The sequence below is a fragment of the Salvia splendens genome, chromosome 10, assembly GCF_004379255.2.
Source record: "Salvia splendens isolate huo1 chromosome 10, SspV2, whole genome shotgun sequence".
NCBI classification, from domain to species: domain Eukaryota; kingdom Viridiplantae; phylum Streptophyta; class Magnoliopsida; order Lamiales; family Lamiaceae; genus Salvia; species Salvia splendens.
The window spans coordinates 13252320-13268466 of NC_056041.1; the positions used below are offsets into that span (position 1 = coordinate 13252320).

The 16147-nt window shown below is 38.8% G+C and overlaps 4 protein-coding genes across 4 annotated transcripts in view; 3 read left to right on the forward strand and 1 right to left on the reverse strand.

The window, feature by feature from the left end:
- The first annotated feature begins 204 nt into the window (after window positions 1–204).
- LOC121750808 (rRNA-processing protein UTP23 homolog) lies at window positions 205–3170 on the forward strand. The gene is made up of 6 exons (XM_042145422.1): window positions 205–691; window positions 833–913; window positions 1769–1889; window positions 2049–2339; window positions 2468–2533; window positions 2939–3170. Exons 1-6 carry the CDS (start codon window positions 501–503, stop codon window positions 3038–3040), a joined length of 852 nt encoding a protein of 283 aa, XP_042001356.1. The 5' UTR covers window positions 205–500; the 3' UTR covers window positions 3041–3170.
- An 81-nt stretch (window positions 3171–3251) lies between these two features.
- LOC121750809 (BURP domain-containing protein BNM2A-like) lies at window positions 3252–4367 on the reverse strand. The gene is made up of 2 exons (XM_042145423.1): window positions 4195–4367; window positions 3252–4132 (listed from the first exon to the last, which is right to left on the reverse strand). The coding sequence occupies exons 1-2, from the start codon at window positions 4234–4236 to the stop codon at window positions 3368–3370; spliced, it is 807 nt and encodes a 268-aa protein (XP_042001357.1). The 5' UTR covers window positions 4237–4367; the 3' UTR covers window positions 3252–3367.
- A 2691-nt stretch (window positions 4368–7058) lies between these two features.
- LOC121752193 (SWI/SNF complex subunit SWI3D-like) lies at window positions 7059–12604 on the forward strand. The gene is given in 9 exon segments (XM_042147134.1): window positions 7059–7316; window positions 7318–7558; window positions 8340–8878; window positions 9595–10185; window positions 10386–10552; window positions 10644–11149; window positions 11346–11539; window positions 11742–12142; window positions 12230–12604. Coding segments are annotated over 8 exon segments (2784 nt in total). The 5' UTR covers window positions 7059–7109; the 3' UTR covers window positions 12081–12142; window positions 12230–12604.
- Window positions 12605–13602: 998 nt separating this feature from the next.
- The window catches only part of LOC121752650 (proline-rich receptor-like protein kinase PERK7), a 7056-nt gene continuing 4511 nt past the window's right edge, over window positions 13603–16147 (forward strand). The window contains exons 1-8 of the mRNA XM_042147765.1: window positions 13603–13670; window positions 13889–14482; window positions 14575–15099; window positions 15204–15290; window positions 15371–15441; window positions 15511–15587; window positions 15676–15817; window positions 15883–16044. Coding sequence (XP_042003699.1) covers window positions 13957–14482; window positions 14575–15099; window positions 15204–15290; window positions 15371–15441; window positions 15511–15587; window positions 15676–15817; window positions 15883–16044 — 1590 coding nt within the window. The 5' untranslated portion in view covers window positions 13603–13670; window positions 13889–13956. The remainder of the gene's footprint in view (window positions 13671–13888; window positions 14483–14574; window positions 15100–15203; window positions 15291–15370; window positions 15442–15510; window positions 15588–15675; window positions 15818–15882; window positions 16045–16147) is intronic.

A 16147-nucleotide genomic window follows, 5' to 3' on the forward strand; every position in this document is an offset into this window, starting at 1 on the left:
TATTAGTAAGTTTGATTTTTTGCATAAATACCTATGATTCTAATAAATATTAGTACCATTATTCAAATTATATTATTTATACTTATCAAAACTATTTGACATTAGCATTATTAACCATGGTTTAGTGGAATAGATAGAGGAAGAGAGTTTATGGGCATATCCTAACAATCGGCCTGAACGGAATATGTTAGAAATTTATTTTAGTTATTATGTGCCAAAAAGTATACTACTAATAATTATCATTATCACTATACAATATGTTAGTGTATTAATTATTTATAGCTAAAATTTTCATAAACAAGTTGTGGGCTATCTATATTAATTATCGTTGGGCCTGAATGAGAAAAAAGAGAAAGCGAAAAAGCCCTAGAAAATTCTCCATCCTTATTTCTTCATCTCCTCTGTTTCCTTCTCCCTGAAGCGCGAACAAATTCCTCCACGAACTCTCCAGCGTTGCCTTTTTCTGAGCTAACATTTGTTGGTAAAGTTACTAGGTTCATATGAGGTTCACCAAGCAAAAGCGGCACCGCAAAGCTGTGCGATTTTTCACGTCCTGCTTCGGGTTTCGGGAGCCGTTCAAAGTCCTATGCGACGGGACCTTCGTGCACCATCTTATAGCAAATCTAATTGCTCCAGCTGATACCGCATTGACGAATATCCTTGGCGCGCCCGTCAAAATATTCACCACCAGGTCTTGCCCAGGCCTTGATTGTCTCTTCGCGGCGTTTCTTTTCAATGCTTTATTAGTAGTTTTTAGGATGTTCTGACCGCGAATTGTGAGCTTAATTTATTGATTTGGTTAACAAAGGGCTTTTTTATTCATTTGGTGCAGATGTGTTGTTGCGGAGCTGAAAAGCCTCGGTAGCTCTTACTCTGACTCGGTCGATGCTGCGCGTAGCCTGATGGTTGCAAGGTTAGTTTTTTCAAAAATTATGCCTCCTGTTATGCTATCCTTAGTCCTCACTATCATTTAGTTAATGGTCAAAAAATTCAAAACTATGCCACTTGTTTCTCAGATTGGTGAAGCAAATATTTTATAGAAATTTATGTTTAAGAAGGGTTAATGCCCAATATTGTGGAGAGGAAAACGAATCATCCCCAATCTTGAGTTCGCTTGTGTCGTTCAGAGTTAACGGTGATGAGAAGGAGATAAACATGTCTGGTCCGTCTGGATGTAGTCAAAGAACAAAAGGGCCGTGGTTTTGCTTTGATAAATTGAAGATATGTGGAAATGATAAAAAAAAGTATAAACTTGATATATTAGAACATGCTATGCTATCTCAAGCTACGGACAGCCTCACATTCAAATCACCAGTTCACCAATCACCATTTGAATCCAGTGTTTGTTCTCTTTTCTGTTTGAGTTCTCTTGTTGATCCTAGATTAAGATGGACTATAGTTGCATAATTGCAATTCATATGAAAGGCTCTGGGCGTTATAAGTTAGATAGGGAATTTGTGATTTGAGTATGGTACTGTATTCCAGTCATTGTGTGACAATGTTGCTATGTACTATGACAAGCTTCATATGGCTAGTCAGTTTTAATTAAGAAACTATCCAAAAAAGAATTGTCTCATAGATCTTTTCCCTTTGAATAATTTACCTTATTTACTCATCCCACTATAAGACCCTTTTGGTTGCTCTTAGGGTCATTCTTTCACATTAACTATTAATCATCCTTCAACATTTATAGATTGAAACCTGGAATGAGAGTGTCTTGCAAACTGTTTGAACTTTGTCTCTGAATGGTAATGTTTTCTGTTTATAGATGTGATCATGAAAAGCGGAAGAGTGCTATAGCATGCATAACAGAAGTTATTGGAGAAAAAAACACTGAGCATTTCTTTGTCGCCACACAGGATGCGGAGCTGAGGAAAAAGTTTCAACAGGTTCCTATTTCAATGTTAGAATAATCGTGAAATATTTTTTTAATATGAATGTGTCTCAAGAAGTAAACATCTCCTTATCTTAAATGCTACATACGAATATACGACTTGTCTTAGTCATACATACTTCTTAACTGCCATTTACTAACTTTTAGCGGGCAGATTCCAGGTGTGCCTCTAGTATATGCTCTCAGAAATGCTCTCTTTCTTGAACGCCCTTCAGCTTTTCAGCAAGAGTCTGCAAAGGCTGCTGAAGAGGAACGGTCACGTATGACTGAGTTGGAGTTGAAGATGCTAAAGTTAAAGAAGAAAAAGGTAGCTAATGATGAAGGAAGGAATTCTTCTGAAACAGAAGAAGAACAGATTTTAGAGACACTGATTCCCAGGACAGATGTTAAGATGACTAGAATTGATAAAGCCGATAAAGCTCAATTCAAGCGGAAGAGAGCTAAGGTTAATTATTTGGACTCTCACTCTTGCTTTCTTATGTAGTACTACTATATGGAGTATATCTCAGTGACAACAATGTTAAGTATTGTCTAATGAATACCTTGTTTATGCACTATTGTTGTCTTGTCCAGGGCCCAAATCCTCTATCATGCAAGAAGAAAAAGAAACAAGGAAATACAGATACTGCTTCACAAAAGGTCCATTTAAAATGCACTTTGCCTGCTAATAATCATCTGGGAAGTATCATTATATCAATGTTGCTTTTTTTTTCTACCCAAACATGGTAATAGACTTAGTTTTATTTGGAGTTTGGAAATGATAATTAGCATATTGTTGATTTCACTGGAGTCTAATCAATTGTGTGAGCAATTGAACTTCAATCAAGTCCAAAGGAAACTTGGCATATAGTCAATCAGTTCCTTTTTTCAAATACATGTATCAACCCAATGAGTTTCTAGTTGCAACTTTTAGCAGGACTATGATTGATGTAGTAGTATAATATACAACCAATAATTCCAAAATATATTTGGGTGTATTCCTGATTGAGATTGGGTTTTTATGCTTCTGTTATTTACTAACTACTCTGTTGTGTCATTGATCAGATGAGAAGTCAAGTTCGGTCTCAGGAAGGAGATGGTGATAATAGCGCAAGAAACAGGAAACGGAAGAGGTCGAGGAAAAACAAGACTTCCACTGAGTTGTGATGCAAATTGTATTTCTACAACTAAAACTTTCCGACTTGTACTAGAGCTTGTACCTTCAGTGACCCAAAGTTTTGAAGAGATATGTTACGATTCAATACAAATGAAATCAATTTATCTTCCTTTTGATCAATAGATGAGATTGAAATAATTGACATGTACGCCGCTATCTGTGTTGCATTAGTAGTTTTCTCTAGAAATATGAGCACACATGTTCTATATTATTCTCACCAATTTTATTGAAGATCATTACATAAACTGAAGAACGAAAGTGCATGACTAAGCAGCTCAAGCTCAAGCTCAAGCTCAAGCCTGCTGCATCAAAGCAGCCTAAGGTACACAGACAAAGTTATCAGCTGGAAAGAAATGGCACACAGGGGAGGAGCCTGGCTCGATTCCAAGCACCTTGAAGGAGACATGGTTGTGGCTCCACTGCGATGTATCCATATGGCAGACTGCAACTGCTTCTACCCGGTCACCATTCTCTCCGGTAAGTGAAACGTTAAACACCCTGCTCTGGCTCTCTTGGTAATGGCAGTAGAAAACAGCATAAGGGTAAGGCATCGTATGGCATGCCACAACCTTCGAAGCCGGATATTCCACGACCCCCATGATCTTGTACTTCTGTAGAACGGCAATGGATGGTGTGATGTGAGTGGTTGACAGAATCTTGATCTTGGTCCCTGAGCCAATGATGCTAGAAGCAAAATCAAGCATCGAGCCCCAAGATGTCGGGCAGGTCTTAGTCTCACCCTTGATGGGCTTCGTCTCACACTGGCGGAGGGTGTCCTCCATGGCAGTGGCTTGAGGCGAGCCCTGGGGGAAAGAGTAGACCTCGAGGAGGTGGTTGAGCTGGTCGGATGAGAAGGGAATGGAATCGGCTTCCTCTTTTGGGAGCAAACGAGCGGAGACAGAGTCTAGTCCTCTGCTCGGGAAGTAGATGGGGATGGTGTTTCCTACCGTGAGATCCTCCACGAAGAAGAAGACGATGAGTGAAGGATCCATGTGGTGATGCATGTGGGGTGATGAATGAACTTGCTCAATTCTCATATCCATTTTTTGCAATCCATTTCCATTAATAGCTGCCTGCCAAATCTGTCACAGATTACATGAAATGGACCAGATTTTGTATTGAAATTCGGAGTTGAAACGTTTACCAGTAGAATGATGAGGCTGCAGAGTGGGAGCTTTACATCCATTTGAACTTCTTATGTTGATGCAAAATCTACAGATTTCAATATGTTCTATGGATTGAAATGAAATAGTAGTACTAGGTGGCAATTAAATTTTTTTTTTTGGTTGAGGACTATCTTGATGGTGACAGGCTTGAAGGTATTGTTGTTAATTATATGAACTTTTTTGTCCCAAACACATCAATAATGAGCAATGGGAATGAGAAGGCAATTGATTAAAAAAAACATTACATATCCACCTAGCAATGTAAATCTGGTATCCTATGCAGCTATTACTAAGAAAAGGGTAAAAAAGAACTATGTGCACCCCAAAATAACCAAAATTTCAGGTTCTGTATATAGCCATAATTTTTCACTATACTAAACAAAATATGTTCGATTTACTATAACTCTTAGTAGAAAAGAACAACAATTTCACTGGATAATCGATAAATGGCTTGCATGATCTATAACATTATAGTATGGTCGTAACTTAGTATGATGCTTTCTCTCTAACTATATGTCAGGATTTGAGTTGTCTTAGACGTGTATGTGAGTTGTAATTCAAAAAATAATGTAAGACTATTATTACCTATGAAAGCCAATATTCTTACAAACATTGGTAAACCCATACCATTCTTATTTGTTTCATTCTATATGGACAATTTCGTAATTTGATATATGTGTAGGTTTAATTTATTGCGTAAGATACAAAAATGTGATTGAGATGATCTATTTTATTCTCTGTAGATAATATCCAATTAATACTAATATTTATATACGTTGCAGGTGAACAAACTATCGACATGATTTGGACCAAGCATATAGCTTTCGATTGCTTTCAAAATCATACGTTAACATCTACGATCTACCGCCATTATTATATCTATCCTTTCAAAGGCAATAAAAATGATCATAGAATTCATGAATAATTTAGGCTTTAGTCATATATTCAAAGGCAATAATAATCTAGATTTATCATAATAAAAACTCGATCTAAATCACAATTTACGTAGAATCTTCATTTCATTATAGTACAAGTTGGTGGGCTTAATTATATTTTGAAAACTGTCGCTTATCATTATATTTTTTCCATCTCTATGTATTGAAAATAATGTAGGGGTCGATTTATATTTGTAAAATAAGGGCCCCCAAATTAACCGCGTATGTTTTCTCAGTTATTTGGGGCGATACTTATTTGAGCAGTTTGATTTTTTTAGTACTACAAGTTTACAACTTTTCAATTTAACTTGCCTACTTAAGAGTGTTCACAATTTGATTTAAATCCTGAATCAAATTACATTTATCTGATTTGATTTAATTTAATTTACGGTTTATTTTTTTTTATAAATTATGTTTGTGAAATTTGATACTGTATCTTTTTTTTATAAATAATAATCATAACATGATTGAACAATTTTCCCAGATTCATCCTTGTTAGCATCAACGTCAATATTCAAATAAGTATTAAACTAAAATTATTGAATTAAATGAATTTGCTCAAGCCTGGTATACCTCTACAAATATACGTTTCATAAATATTTAAAACAATGGTAAAGAAAAGTAGATAAAATCTGAAAACTAACACGAAGCGACTAATATAAGAAACACCTATATTATCATGGATCAACCAACTAATTAACTCAAAAGTCTGTGCCTTTAAAACATACTCCTTTAGAAAAACTATCAGCAAAACGTGACAAAAGGTTTGTGACAAAAAATCTGTTGCAAAGTTATATTCTTTATACACATGTCGAATCACAATTGAGTCAAAATCTTGAAGGATGTCACACACATTTGATACTAAGGAACGACAATTAGTTGAGGCATCGAATTTGTCCATAATCATCGACACCCCAACAAAGCTATTACTCTCTAACTCTAGTTTTTGAAAACCCGAAACCTTGGTCAGGTCTAACCTATAGAAAATGCACCAAATTTCCACCATCAAGATGGAGCAGCTCCCAATATTAACAACAAATCCAAGTCTCCAACCCCTTAGAGCATTTTGAAAAAGCCCTCCACCAAAAGCTCATCCCCGAATCCCCTTCAATATAAGCATCCGCGTTAAAATTGACCGCATCCACTTGTGGAGGTTTCCATCCAATCTGCATAGCCATACTCATAGCTCCTATGCGTATACCATATATAAAACTAAACTTTTCAGCAGTCTTGACTATATTGATAATCTGAACCATGATTCTTTTCGAGTTTACTTTTTATCCTTTAAAAACAAACTGACATCTCCTTTCCAAATGAACCAACTATCTATTTCAAAAGTCTAATGTTACTACTCAACAAAAGTTTTGAGTTGATGTACGGAATACTCATTCCATCAAATTTAAAGAGCAATAAAAAAAATTCTCTATGCCGCCGTATCTCAAAAAGCATGACCACATATGACATATGCTTAGTAGTCGGACAATCATGTATAGACCACTCTTACACCCATCTTCGTTGAGAATAAGATGAAGATATTTGTTGCATCGCCTTTCTGTATTTACCAAGACGCCATTTATTATAAGGGCAACCAGAAAAACACTCATTCTCACAATACAAATATGCTGTATAACTCTTCTCAAATTAAAACAGAATTCAAATATAATACGATTCATACTAACATTTTACATACATACATACACAGTCAACGAACGACGACTATGAAAGCGCAACAGTTCTCAGCGATTTTGTTTAAATATAGCGACTACCGACACATTTATAGTCAGAAAATCAGAACCATTGATATCTCAGCGCCAGATCAATCAACGGCACACAAAGCGTTTCACGTTGAACGAGAAAATTACCGTAGGCGGGCGTCGCAGAGGATAAGTCCTATATAGATAGATACAGCAGAAATGTACGTATCTGACAGAGTCGACTGAAAGCGGAGCTCTCAAGCAATGGATGAAAAGCGAAGAGACTCCGCCGCGAATTCGTCTCCGACGGTGTCGGCGATGGAGGCTTCACCGTCGGAGCAGCCGACTTCTCGGCGGAGAGGCGGCCAGAAGAGGAAATCGGCCCCCATCAACAACAGCGGCGGAAGCTCGGCTTCTCAAACGGCTTCTTCGAAGAGACAGGCGAGGGAGAAGCCTCCGGCGGTTCCGTTCTCCTCCGATCCACATGATTGGGCCGTGCACTAGGGCGCGCGTGCAGCCGTACAATAGCAGCAGCTTGTCTGAGGCGGCTTTGCTGAAGAGCGAGGTGGAGGCTCGGGAGGCGGCGGCGGCAAGGGCTGATGAGATGAGTAGACTGACCGAGAATTGGGAGGCAATGGAGGCGAAGATTGAGGCTGAGTATGAAGCGATTAGATCGAGAGATGCGAGTGCTCACGTGGTGCCTATTCATGCCGGTGAGTCAGTGATTTGAATTACGGTTGTTTCTCGCCGTGCTTGTTTGTTTTACACACTGAGACGAGTGATTGTCGAATTTAGGGCAACATTGCTCACACTCTAGTTTTCTGATTTGGGGAAATAGGTTTGGAATGCATGATAGTTGAACTAAAGGTTTAGAGTGGCAGTTAGGTTATTTTGAGAAAAAGGTAGTCTTCTTTGTATTTTGTGGTGAATTATTCTCATCCGGAGCTTGATTCTATGGTTCCCTCGAAACTAGGGTTTTGTAAGGTAATTGGAGATTGTTTTTCCACCAACATTTTTTCATATACTAGGAATTAGGGAGTCGAATTTGCCGCCTTTACTAGTGAAGTCATTCATGGATAATAAAAGCTTGATCTTTTCCCCAAATTTGGAATTTGATGAGGAAAGTAAATGGAAGTATTGGGTAAGCAATTCTATTATTTGCTGAGGTTGTCATTAAGTAAGACTATCACCTTATATAGGTCTTCAGTCAGCGAGGGTATTCTGCTCTGAGCTTTTGTGCTATTGCAGCTACTTTCCATCATTATATTAGTGGCTTAAGATTAAGGAAAGCTCAGTTCAGGTGTAAATGCAGCATCTTTTTCTTGAAGACCTTTCTCTTTTATCCTCTGGTCCATGTCAGTGTTTTCGTGGGAGGATAAGTACTATCGGATTGAAGCATTCGAAGTTCCTTTTGTCGTTTCTATTAGAAATTTCCAAAAGTCAATTTGTGTTGGATTTCAGTAGAATATTTTTCTAAATGTACTTGTGTTTCAGGTTGGTTTTCATGGACAAAAATCCATCCACTGGAAGAGAGAATGCTGCCTTCATTCTTCAATGGGAAATCAGAAAGTAGGACTCAGGAAATATATATGGAGATACGCAATTGGATAATGAAAAAGTTCCACCTGGATCCTGATGCAAAAGTTGAGCTGAAGCATCTGTCTGAACTTACTGTTGGAGAACCTGATGCTAGGCAAGAGGTGATGGAGTTTCTGGATTACTGGGGATTGATTAATTACCATCCTTTCCCAGACCGGGAGCCTGCTGCTATTAATGTTGATGTGGATGCTAACAAGGATGAATCTGGGAAAATTGAATCATTGGTTGAAAAACTCTTTAAATTTGAAGCGGTGCAATCATGGAATCCAATTGTTACCAGGATGAACATGAACAGTCCATCCTTTTCGTCTGGTTTGCTTCCAGAAACTGTTGTCACTGATGAACTAGTGAAGTCTGAAGGCCCTTCTGTCGAGTACCATTGTAACTCTTGTTCAGCGGATTGTTCACGGAAGCGATATCACTGCCAGAAGCAGGTTTCTTGTCTTTGACATTGAAGTTCCTTTCTTTCTGAATGCTTGTTCTGTTGTTATATGCATTTATGAGGATTTGTGTTTCGCTTGAGTATATTTTTCAGCACCTGGCATCATTTCTGTGTAATAGGTCCCTTCATCTTCAAGCATCGCTTGGAACTAAGAAGTATCATGTCTGTGTACTTAGGCTACAAGCATGGCTTGGAACCAAGAAATTCCATTTAATTTGGAAGTAGTGGTTTTAATATGTTAGGCCACACTTAATTCCTAATGATCAAAGATAGATAAAATCTTTGGATATCTGGTTGTTATTATTGGGCTTGAATTTGCATCAGTTTAAAAGATAATGTAGTGTTGTCCCTTCAATGCTATTAAAAAATATTCACTAGAAGGGAAACCTTATATCAATATGTAATAGTGTAGAATTACGTCAGCTCTTTATTATAGAAACAAATTAATTATTTCTGTTTATGAGTGTTGCGAACACCTAAACTTTGATTTTAGAGGTGGCCAACATCTAAAATTCGTGATTGTTTTCATTTCTTTCTGGTCAATAGCTCTTTGGACTAGTTTCATGACTATGTGTAAAGTAGAAGTTGCTTCATTCTGCTAGCGAGTCCAAACATGTATTTCTATCACATTATAGACATAGTTTTATGCCCTTGAGTGCCCGTAGTTCTATGATATGCTTATTATTACTGAATCGGACATGTAAACAGGCAGATTTTGATCTCTGTGCTGAGTGTTATAACAATGGGAAGTTTGGGTCAGATATGTCCCCACTAGATTTCATTCTTATGGAACCACCAGATGCTAGTGGTGCTAGTGGAGGGAAATGGACAGATCAAGAAACTCTTCTTCTGCTTGAAGCTATAGAATTATTTAGAGATAATTGGAGCGAGATTGCTGAGCATGTTGCAACGAAGACAAAAGCTCAGTGTATCTTGCACTTTGTTCAAATGCCAATTGAAGATACCTTTTTCAATCACGATGATGAAAACAATGACGTTCCTAAGGAAAATGGGGCACCAGATTCCATCGGTAATAAGGACTCCACACCTGAAGCTGACAAAGATAGTGATGCTGCTCCTAAAGATGAGAGCCAAGGTGGGAGTACCGACAATCAGGACTCATCCTGTCCAATGGTTATCTCAAAGGTTAATGAGGTCAAGGAATCAGAAGCGAGTCCTGAAGCTGGAGAGAGCTTTGCATTGAAAGCTCTCAAGGAAGCATTTGAAGCCGTGTGTTCTTTTCCTTCACCTGGAGATAAATTATGCTTAGCTGAAGCTGGTAACCCTGTGATGACATTGGTATGTGGTTGTTAGTCCGTTACTCCTAAATTATTTATATATCAAGCTTGGCTTTTCTTGTGTTTCCCTCTTGTCTGTATTTGCTTGGAATCTTTTTCAAATGACCAAACTTAAATAAAATTGAGTTCTATTAGTTAAAATATTCTGCATTTTAACTTTGTTTACATTCTACTTCAACTTGATAAGTTTCTCTATTTCAGGCTGCATTTCTAGTACGACTGGTGGACCCTAACATTGCCAATGCATCAGTTTGTAGCCTATTGAAATCTCTCTCTAACGGTTATTCCAGTGAGCAGCTTGCTGCCAGGCACTGCATCCCTCTGGAAGATCCTCCAAATGACAAGAAGAGTACGGCTGATGCCGAAGAGTACGTGCTTCTCAATGTTTCTTTGTCATTTTAATACTTGAAACCAGTTAGACTCTTGATTGTGTTCCTTTTTTGAATTGTGAATTTGCAGAATTTCTACTAAAGCACCAGAGCAAGAACCTCAGAAGGATAAGGATGAAAATGATGAAAAACTAGAGGAAAATCCTAATCCAGTTGTTTCACCTGATGATGGAAATGATGGCAACAAGGATCCTGCTCCTGAAGAAAATAATGGAGGAAAGGATAATTCTTCTAAGGACCGGAATGATGCAGCTTCTCCCAAACCTGACAGTACAGACAGATCTGATACTGTTAAGGAACCTGATGTAGTGGCTATGGAGGAGGATGCAAAACCAAACTCACAGAGTGCCCCTGGTAGCTCTGATTTGCCAAATGAAACAGATGCTGAAGAACCAGCAGTCTCAACATCTCAAACTGAGCTTCAATCAAGTTCTGCCACAGAAGCAGAAGGTGTAGCTGTGGATCTCTCTCACTCTAAAGAGCCTATTAAAGAAGAAGATATGGGACCTGTTTCTGGAAATAAAGAGGCTGATGCATTGGTTATCTCCAATTCAACTGAAAAAGACAACATTACAGGTATTGATTTTGCATTTTGCTTTTTTAAAAAAAAAACTTGTTTTCATCATTAAGGTGATTAACCTGTCTAATGGACGGAAGATTCTTCAACTGAGTTCATTGCATCAGCTATAAAAAAGTGTCGCATTGCCTGAAATATAAATGCTTATTACCTCTTGAGATGGAACTACATAACAGCGTCTATTTGATGAAGTAGGTGATAGAGAAGCTGATGGAAGTGGTAATGAAAAGAAAAATTCTGAAGCGACAAAAAAATATCTTGATTCTGATGAGAAGCTAAAACGAGCTGCAGTGACTGCCCTATCAGCTGGAGCAGTGAAAGCAAAACTTCTTGCCGATCAAGAAGAAGATCAAATACTTCAGCTTTCCACATTTCTAATAGAAAAGCAGGTATTTTTGTGGTTGCAAGTTATTTGATGTGAACCCCTCACAGGTATACCTGGAAAGTAAACTGGTTTTTGATAAATGTCTTTGCAATTGTGCAGTGTCTTGAAGCTTTCTTTTTCTTGTCATTGAGGTCATACTAGGGTTTGATGAAGTACTATTTTATCTGTTTATATGCACCTTGTATAGCTTACTGCTTTGGTTGCAGTTGTACAAGCTAGAGACCAAGTTGGCTTTCTTTGCTGATATGGAAAACGTAGGACTGAGGGTTAGGGAACTGTTGGATCGGTCGAAACAGAGGCTCTTACAAGAGAGAGCACAGATAATCGCGACACGATTTGGGATGCCACCGGGATCAGCTCGTCTAGCTTCACAGAATCTACCTCCCAACAGGGCATCAGCTGCTTTCCCCAATGCGGCCTCTAGAACCTTAATGGGCATGAACTCCCTTCGGCCACCAGTTTCAAGACCAGTGATGCCACCGAATCCTACTTCAAGCACTATGTTGACTGGAAATGCCACAGGAAGTTCAGTTGGCATGGAGTAGCCCCTGAGTTTACTGCCAATCATCTTATGCTCCAAATGTCTGCACACTTTCACTTCTACCAAGTGAGTATTTCTGCATAAATTTCTCTTTTTATGGCCTAGCTGTACAAGCATGTTTTATTGACTGAAATTCCCAAAATTGCTAATCAGGCTGATTTGTAAATGATGTTGTGGTGGTGAAAGAGGGCTTATGCTTTGACAATGCAATTACTCCGACCGGGCTTGTAGAACATTTTATCGAACATGAACCAAAATCAGCTGAAAATGATCCAAGATGGAGGGCAGCTTAAGAGAATCCCAGCAATGCGAAGGACCTGGCATGGAAGGAAAAGCTTCAGGGATGCGTTTCGTGTGAGTGATATGAATCTGGTTTTGTAGATTATAACTGCTGCTGGATACTGTAAAATTGCCATAATTTACATCACCGCCACTCAAAACAAAACCATCTGTAGTAGTTGTGTATTGTATAATTTATATTTTTCCAACATGCTCGAGCATGTAAAAATGAAATTATTGATTAACTAACTGCTCTCTCTTATTAACCGAAGGAGATAATTAGTTGCTCAAAAGTAGGATGCAACACAGAAGGTAACAACATGCATGTGGTATCAATCATGCATCTACGATGTAACACATGTATTATGTTGCATAATCTGATAAATATGAACGACACAACGTAACTGGCTGTGCGGATGAAGAAGTTGGTTCTAGATCGGGAGTCGCCAACGCATTTCACCAAAGAAATTTATTTATCTTTAGCACTATTTTTATATTCAATTAGTATTTTAATTTTATAAAATATGGAATTGAAGAATAACTAAAAGAATATGAAATAAATAAATTAATTAAATTGTAGTTTGATTTGAGTATGGAACAAAGCTTCTGTTTGAGATGCTGTGGTACGATTTGGAGATTTGAAATGAGGCTGAGATAACAGATGAATTAACTACCAAATAATCCCTCCGTTGTAGATTAAACTTTGAATCGACATTAGCTTTAAGGAATAGAAGAAAAGTGAGCGGTAAATTTTAGTGAGTGCTGTATTTTAGTTAAATTTGGTTGTGTAATTTCAAATTTGATTGCAGAATCAAACCATCAAATAGCATCTGTATATGTTTCGATAGTGAAGGATAAAAAAGTTCAATGTAATGTCAATAAAACATAAATTTCCCTCTTATTTAATTTTTCATTTCTATTACAAAGAATTAACTCTTATAATAAAGTTAGTATTTTGTTTGATGGACCTAAGTTATGTATGGCAGTCAATAATGAATAACCAATTGTATATTTTTAGTTCCCACAATTCCACTCCACATATCCAACTAGCTATACCATGCATGCAAAATACTACACTACACACGCTAAATCAAATACTACCATTAATGTAATAGATAAAAAAAATGAATTATTTGGAAAAGATTGACCAAGTAAGAATCCAAAAATAGAAATATGAGTTCCATTCCCATTTTGGTAGGAGATTTACAAGGATGTAATTGCAACCATATTTTTTGTCTTTGTTGTAACTAACCCCATGCTCCATTTCTTCTCTTCTCTCCTCTCTTTCTCAAACTAACCTGCCTTTCTCCTAAAGGTATCTCCTCTTTCTCTCTACTTCAATTTCCCTCTTGTTTTTTTTGCCTTCAAAACTTAAAATAAATAAATAAATAATTCTACCTAGCACAATTCCTTAGTAGTCAATTGTTCTCTAATCATATTAACTCCTCCGTCTGCAAAAGTTTGAATTTTGCAGACGTTAATTTGTGTTTATTTTATGCATATTTGGTTTAACGAGATGTGAATTTTGATCAGGGTTTACCTGATTGGGAGATCGGTAGGGATGCGTGTTGCTTTCTTTTGAATTTTAGAAATTAGTAATAATGTCGTCGGATTCAACTACGAGTCCATCGCCACCACCTGACTCAACGCCGGCGGCGGATTCTCAATCACCGCCACCACCGTCCACCGGTACTTCACCACCACCGCCCACTCCAACGCAGTCGTCCCCACCACCACCGACCCCCACTGAATCACCTCCGCCTCCTAAACCCTCATCGCCTCCGCCTCCATCGGGATCTGGTGGTGACAAATCCTCTCATAGTCCGCCGCCGCCGTCTGGAAATGACAAAAGCAAATCTCCGCCGCCGCCGAGGAAATCCGGAGAATCACACCAGCCGCCGCCGCGATCTAAAAACGATCGCCAAAAGAGCGATCCGCAATTAGAGGATTCATCGGGGAAAAGTTACGATACGAATGAAACGGCCATAATCGCAGCTGCGGCTGCTGGAGCAGCATTACTGCTCTTCGTTTTTGTAGCTCTAATGATTTGTTGTTTGAGAAAGAAGAAGAAAACGCGGCCTGATCCGGAGATCAGATACTACAACAACAATCCTCCCCAAAACATGAGTAAAATAAAATCCCCCAATTTCTAAATGATAATAATTCAATTTTCGAATCAATTTGACAAAACACAAAACAAACGGTTTGTTTCCGTGCAGATAATTACTATAATAACCCTTCGTCGGAATACATGGTGAAGATCCACGTACCGCCTCCGCCGGGGAGCGCCAACGTGAGCTCTGAATACGGTTGGAGGCCAGTGCCGCCGCCTCCTCCGCCAGCACTTACAAGCCAGGACATGAGCTCGGCCGGATTCTCAGGGCCATACCAAGGTGGAATGGGGGCGCCGTCACCGGCGCCGTCGCTAGGGTTCAGCCAGAGCAGCTTCACGTACGAAGATTTAGCTGCGGCGACGCGCGGGTTCGCCCAGGAATATCTGCTGGGGCAAGGGGGCTTCGGGTACGTGCACAAGGGCGTGCTGCCCAACGGGAAGGAAGTAGCGGTAAAAAGCCTTAAATCCAACAGCGGGCAGGGCGACCGCGAGTTTCACGCGGAGGTCGATATTATTAGCAGAGTGCACCACAAACACCTGGTGTCGCTGGTCGGTTATTGCACCACCGGAGCTCAAAGACTGCTCGTCTATGAATTCGTGTCTAACGGCACCCTTGAATATCATCTTCATGGTAACTCCTCTATCCCCAAGTTATCTGATCTAAAATCAAAATGTGTATTTGTTTTTTTTATCATGTTTTGTCTTATTCATCTTCCCTCCCAAACACAAACGCAGGAGCTGGTCGTCCGGTTATGGATTGGCCTACGAGACACCGGATTGGTCTGGGATCTGCTAAAGGATTCGCATACCTTCACGAGGATTGTTAGTATTTGAAAACACATTTTATTTCATACTAATATTTTATCATAATCTTAAAATTTATTTATTTGATTAATATGCAGGCCATCCTCGCATTATCCACAGAGATATAAAAACTGCCAACATTTTAATAGACTCAAATTTTGAAGCAAAGGTAAGTCTCTTAGTAAATGCTGCATGCATGTTTGAATATTAATTAATAAATCATGTTGTATGAATGCAGGTAGCAGACTTTGGATTGGCCAAGCTTTCAAACGACAACTACACTCACGTATCAACTCGAATCATGGGAACATTTGGGTAAAAATTAAAAGCAATGAAATTAAATTGTTACTACCTTGCACTAATTTCAAAAATACATAGGAGTTAAAATATGAATTGATATTAGGTATTTGGCTCCTGAATACGCATCGAGCGGGAAATTGACCGAGAAGTCTGACGTCTACTCATTCGGAATCATGCTGCTAGAGCTCATAACCGGAAGAAGGCCTGTCGATATCCACAGTGATGACGATAGCTTAGTCGACTGGGTAATTGAGTTTTGATTTCGCAGTTTATATATGTGAACCGGTTTAATTTGGTCTCGTGAATGCAGGCTAGGCCTATTCTGGCACAAGTTCAAGAAGGAGGCAGCTTTGAGGAATTGGTCGATCCGCGATTGGGAGACAACTACGATCGAACAGAAATGCTTCACATGGTGTCATGCGCCGGCGCTTGCATTAGACATTCTGCTAGAGGACGCCCTAAAATGAGCCAGGTTTGTATTGAAACCCCTTCTTGTCTTATCGGCAAATTAGTGATCCTGACACCTCTATAAATAAGCGGATAACCCTTCCCTGTACAGGCTTTTTAAGGGGGGT